The sequence below is a fragment of the Vespula pensylvanica genome, chromosome 1 (genome assembly GCF_014466175.1).
Source record: "Vespula pensylvanica isolate Volc-1 chromosome 1, ASM1446617v1, whole genome shotgun sequence".
Classification (NCBI taxonomy): domain Eukaryota; kingdom Metazoa; phylum Arthropoda; class Insecta; order Hymenoptera; family Vespidae; genus Vespula; species Vespula pensylvanica.
The window spans coordinates 1,818,986-1,825,074 of record NC_057685.1 but is presented as its reverse complement, the minus strand read 5'-3'; the positions used below and the strand labels follow the sequence as shown (position 1 = coordinate 1,825,074).

The following is a 6,089-nucleotide window of genomic DNA, read 5'->3' as shown; positions in this document are numbered from 1 at the left end:
TTTTTTATAAATTGTTGTTTAATATGATTTTTATTATTCCTCGTGAAGTTTAGATTTATTTTCTTTTTGTTAGATTAGAGAAGCTTGTAGGATGCAAATGCACGCGATATTGTTCTCGGATCACTTTTTACATTTCCCATTTTTTTTTCTTTTTTTCTTTTTTTTAATAAATTTTTTCCTAAACTTGTTTTGCAATATAATTTTTGTATATAGATAAATCGTTTTAATAGAACGTTTTTTACGGCTCATTAAAAATTCTGTTACTTCGGATTAAGATTAAGCATAAGTTAAAAAGATTTTTAAGAAACGATAAAGAGAATAAATTACATAGATTAGAAAGATATGGTAAGGGTGGTTTAAATGTATCGGTGAGTTCTCGAAGGCGAGAGACCTCATGAATTAGTAGAATCGAAAGACGCTCGTAATTCGATGTTACTAAACGGCACTCACGAGACCTGAGTTACCTTCGAAATCTTCGGTAACGAACGATCGAAATTGTTTTACCAGTAGTAAAGCTACGCGATTTTCTTTTCTCTTCGCCGCGCTGTGCCGCCTTCTTTCTCTCCTTTTGTTTACTCCGTTCTTATTTTAATCCCACATTAACATGGGAATTACGTGAATAGACGTGACCGACCCAGAGGTGAAAAAGTTTGCTGAGAATTAAACGGAGCGTTCGAGAGAACGTTCGAGGAATTTCTGATGGGATACTTGTTTTACATAGAAGTGAAAAAAAAGAAAAAAAAAACACAAGAAGTAAAAAAAGAGAAAGAAAGACAAACAAAAAAAGAACAAACGCATTTATTTTGCCCGATCCACATATTTTCTTTTCAAACATAAATTTTCACATTTATTAAATCGTTTTTTTTTATATATGAACAAAATGTAAGAATGTTTTCTACAATACGCATATAAAAAATTATTCGTTTTAAAAAGAAATAAAATTAGTTTCTAATCAAGAAAATAGAATTTTGTGAGAACATAAAAAGCATCTTGATCAATAATAAACAACATTATTAAATAACACCATTTGAATTTCCCTTGTTAAGATGTAACCAAAATATAAGAAAAGTTTCTATGATACCTAACAAAATATTCGTTGGAAAATATTTGTTGAAAAAAGAATGAAATTAATTTCTTTCAAGAAAATAGAATTTTGTGAGAACATAGAAACCATCTTGGTCAATAATAAAGAAGATTATTAAGTAACACCGGTTGGACTTCCTTTGTTGAGAGAAATTGGGAGAAGCAACGAATGGCAAGGAGCAAGAGGATCGGCGAACTTGTGGCGCCCGCAACTGAGAAACTAGAATCACTTACAACCGTTACTGTCTACAGTAAATCGTATGCACGCTAGAAGGTGAACCCGGCGTGTAACATGCAAATGACTTTGTTCTTCGGAAGTTAACCGAGTGTTAATTCGGTATTCACGATGCGTTGCTCGGAGACACCTCGGTATGAAAGAGATACATTCTACAGGATGACATTAGGTCAACTATATCCTTACGTAGGATATCCTTTATATCCGATTTGTAAGATGATTCATATCATGAAATCATCGTTCGTATCGAAATTTTTATTCAACCCCAATTGAAATTTCAATTGAAATGTATGATATCTTAATCGTATTTTTATACAATTTTTCACTCTCTATTAAACAATTGAAACGAATTAAATCGTTTCTATTTATTCGATCGATATTTTTTATTAATTAATGGAAAATATGATGTAAAATAAATGGTCAGTATATATGAATATTTCAATCGGTATAAATAATTAAGTGTTAGCATCACTTGTATCTCGTACTGATATTTTATTATAAATATTGACCATTTATTCAAAATATTGATCCTATAAATAATCAGCCCGATTAAATTCCTTCGGCCATTATTATCTTCAATTTTCATTCATACATATAAATCCAAAGGATTAGTATAAATTCATGCATTGAGCAAAATTTTCAAAATCAAACTTTATCTGAATAGGAAGTAGGTTCCATTTAATTCATCAACTTAACATTATCCTTCCATATCGTAAGTCGCGTTATATATTCCTTGCTAATCCGATAAAAACTTGAGGGAATCTATCAAATAAAATAAAATAAAATGAAATAAAATAAAAAGTATATATTTGCATATGTGTATAGACGACCGCAAAAGTTTCAGATTTATTCGATAACCACGAGTAAAAAATAAAGAAGACACAAAAAAAAATAGAATATAAACGTTCACGAATATTTACCGGTTTGTTATCGCTTTCAATTTTATCTTTGATATCATCGTTTTACTGGTCACACGCACACACATACACACATATCGCACGATGCCATTTTCGTAGCTAGAACTATTAATTTCCAACGTCGAGATACGACAAACGACTTCTTCAACGTACGTAGGTACCAGTAAGTACGTAGGTATGTGTGTCGCACTTAGTAAGCTAATTAACGCGCTTGAATCTTCCCTAGCAAAGGAGGAAGAGGAGAAGGAGGAGGAGAAATTCTCGTTACATTTCCTCCTCCTAATAGATTTACTCTTCTGATCCTAATGCACCTGCTACTGTACGCTCCTACTGTTACCGAGATACCGCATACGTTCGCGGGATAGAATATTTCTTACTATGTTAGAACGTTAGACATTATCTTCTACCATAATATATAATCTCATAATTATCGCTTTGTTCTATCGAACAATATATTGTTCCATATCGTTAAATTGATAATCGATAAAAATTATCGAAGGAATCATAATTTAATAGAGAGATAAATTCCATTCGGACAGCGTGGAAGAAAAAAGTGGCAAAAAGTAAGAAAAATTTATTATTATTTTCGATATAGGAACTTGATTTTCCTCTATTTCCAAATATCTAAGAAATAACTCTTTCGATCTCGCATATCGGAATAGTTCAGGGCATTGTATGGATTTCTCCGAATTTCCGATATTCGTGATCGAAGACAAAAAGAAAGTAAAAAAAGGAAAAAAAAAAAAACAGAGAAAAAAGTGAAAAAAGGAACAGAAACAAAGAACATAGCTAAGAAAGCAGCTCGAAAGGAGAACGAGAAAGGGTAGGAAAGGTAAAACAAAAAGAAAGAAAAAAAAAAGAAAAATAGAAAAAGAGGACAAAGCCGAGGAAGAAAAAGGGAGGATCAAGGGGAATATATCGATTCGATTTTTGCGTACAAAAGACGGTCCCGAAGGTGAGCTCCATCGAATAAGAGTCAAAAATCTTAGATTTCGTGCGAGTACTGCAACGAGTGGGAGCACAACGGTTATACTATAAAATAGATAGATAGATAGATAGATAGATAGATAGATAGATAGATAGATAGATAGATAGATAGATACATACGTACATACATATATCACGAGGCAGATGTTGCTGCATAACTTCAATAAAACGAGACAGTTCCATATCGTCGAGTGGCCTCGAACGTAGAGATAGTCGAGAGTTGGCACGAAATTGCGCGAGGAGAACGAGGAGTTGGAAAGATCAAGAATACGTAGGTAAGTACGTGTATGTGTTTGTGTATGTATGCGCGCGCGCGCGCGTGTACGTGCGTATATATGTGATGTGTGCGTTCGTATGTGAATGTGCGAGAAAGAACGAAAGAAAGAGAGAAAAAGAAAGATACGAATCTTTTCCAAGATGGATGATATATAGAACCAGTCGGCTTGTACCATGCAAGATTCATTCGTTACGGCAAGCCAAATCGGCACGGTGTAGAGAAAGAGAATCACTTAGAGGCGATCCATGAAGGGATCGACGATGAGCGGAGATCGAGATCGAATCGACTAAGAAAGAGAGAAAGATTGAGAGAGAGAGAGAGAGAGAGAGAGAGAGAGAGAGAGTCCAGATCGCGAGACACGAGAATGACACACCGGGAGGAGGTAATTGATGTAAGGGTGTAAAAAGTTGAAACGAGAATCCAGGAAGATCGGAGTTCTCTAGCTTTGCAATTTCTTTTTTTTGTTCATATTTTTGTTTGTTTGTTTTTATTTCCCATTGGCTTCATGCGATATAGGGTAAATAATGTAGTACACGATGATTGACCACGATCTTTTATTCATTTCAAGCGCGATTAACGATTTAGAATTTTTTTTTTTTTTTTCTTCTTTTTTTTTCTTTTTCTTTTCTTCCTCATTTTCATCAAAGCATCGTCCGCGTTAAAGCATGGGATCGATTAAGTTTCTCATAAAAAAATATTATATTGTATTAATATTTGTAAATATATAATGTATAAATAAATTATTAAACATTAATATTAATTATCACGTATTGATCGTCGATTGCCACTCATCATCTCCTTTCGACGGGTTTTCTATAATTTTAACAATAGCGATGGATAATTCAAAAGAAATTTCAATCGGAATCAACCCTTTACATCGACGTGAATACAAAGCATGAATTTTTTATCGGAAAAAATCGTATGCGGAATACCACGATAATAATAATAATAATAATAGTAGTAGTAGTAGTAATAATAATAATAATAATAATAATAATAATGATAATAATAATAAAAATAATATTATTATTACATGGTGAAACGCTTGTCGAGTCCTATTCTTTTTTGCTTTGGTAAATTTTCTTTACGTTTATCCGCATCAGGAATCGTGTTTCATATTTTTCCTCTCATTAAACGTGCTTGTCCTTAACGTTAAGTACAAACATACATAGGACACATACATATACATATATGTACATAGCACGTAAGCCAACCTATTTTACGAAGTACTAACGAAGTGCAAACACAAGAGGGACCTTTTTTCTATTAAATATCATACGCACGATGGCTCACGACGATACGCAAATAACGCATTAACGGTACAACTATATACGAATAACACGAATTTCAAATAACACATATCACGAAGATACTTATTTTTTTCTATTATTTCTTTTCTTTTTTATTTATTTTTTTATTTCTTCTTCTATTTTTTTTTCCTTTCGCTCTTTCGTATCCTTCCTTTCTGTTTCGACTTGTCTTTTGACGAATCAATTTTAATACATATAGATACAAGTATCATAGAATCATTGGAGACCGAGATCAAGAAGAAGAAAGAGAGAGAGAGAGAGAGAGAAAAAAGGAAAAGAAAGAAAAAAGAAAACATTGGATCGATCGATCGATCAAACGGCTATGACAGTGTCCTTGTCACTAATCCATACGATACGAGAGAAGGATTTCACAAATGAATGAACGAGCTAGCTGTCATCCAAATGAAAGGAACATTAATCACTCGAACATTTATTTCCGAGTCCTTCGATCTATCGATCGATCGAACAAGATAGGATAGGATCGAATCGAATCGAATCGAATCGAATCGAATCAAATCTAATCGAATCGGAACAAAAGAAAAATTCAAGTAAATAGAATTTAAATTTAACCACGGTTAGATCTAAACTAATCACGAATATCACTAACCTGGCTTTAGTTGTCGAAACTTAGATTGTTCGCTGGAGTAGACGTGTTGCGGTAGAATAAAGGCAATCAGGACCAAATTGATCCCAGTGATCAGTTTCAATGTCATCCTATCAAATCGGTTGTAGGTCCAGCGTGAGGCTTCTTCCGTGGTACCTTCACCCAGTCTGAGATACTACGAGAAGATCCCTTGAAGATCTTTCTCGTGACTACCCTTCCTCGCTACGGTGAATCGAACTTGATCCCGGAACCCGGCGCCGGGTAATCTTCTTCTTCTTCTTCTAGTGACGAGTTAAGAAAAGGAAGAGAAGGAAGAAGAAGAGGAAGAATAAGAAGAAAAAGAAAAAGAAGGAGAAGGAGAAGGAGGAAAGGAGGAGGAAGAAGAAGAAGAAGAAGAAGAAGAAGAAAGGGAGAAGAAGGAGAAGAAGAAAAGGAGCGACCTCGGGCTAAGGTCACTCGTTGGTCCCACGCGTGACCACCCACTTCGTGTCGACTCGGCGAGGACTCGACTCAAACCACCGACAAGTTTGAAGATCCTCCGAGAATGAACGAGGAAGAAAGAAAGAAAAAAAGAAAGAAAGAAAAAGTAAGAAAGGGAGAGAGAGAGAGAGAGGGAGGGAAAGAGAGAGAGAGAGTTAGTGAGCGAGGGATTGAGAGAGAGAGAGTTAGTGAGCGA

General features: G+C 34.4%; 1 protein-coding gene across 1 annotated transcript in view; it reads right to left on the bottom strand.

Moving 5' to 3' along the window:
* LOC122628108 (uncharacterized protein PB18E9.04c) overlaps nt 1-5,544 on the bottom strand; it is a 21,726-nt gene extending 16,182 nt beyond the window's left edge. The window contains exon 1 of the mRNA XM_043810028.1: nt 5,417-5,544. Coding sequence (XP_043665963.1) covers nt 5,417-5,522 — 106 coding nt within the window. The 5' untranslated portion in view covers nt 5,523-5,544. The remainder of the gene's footprint in view (nt 1-5,416) is intronic.
* Between the last annotated feature and the right edge of the window lie 545 nt (nt 5,545-6,089).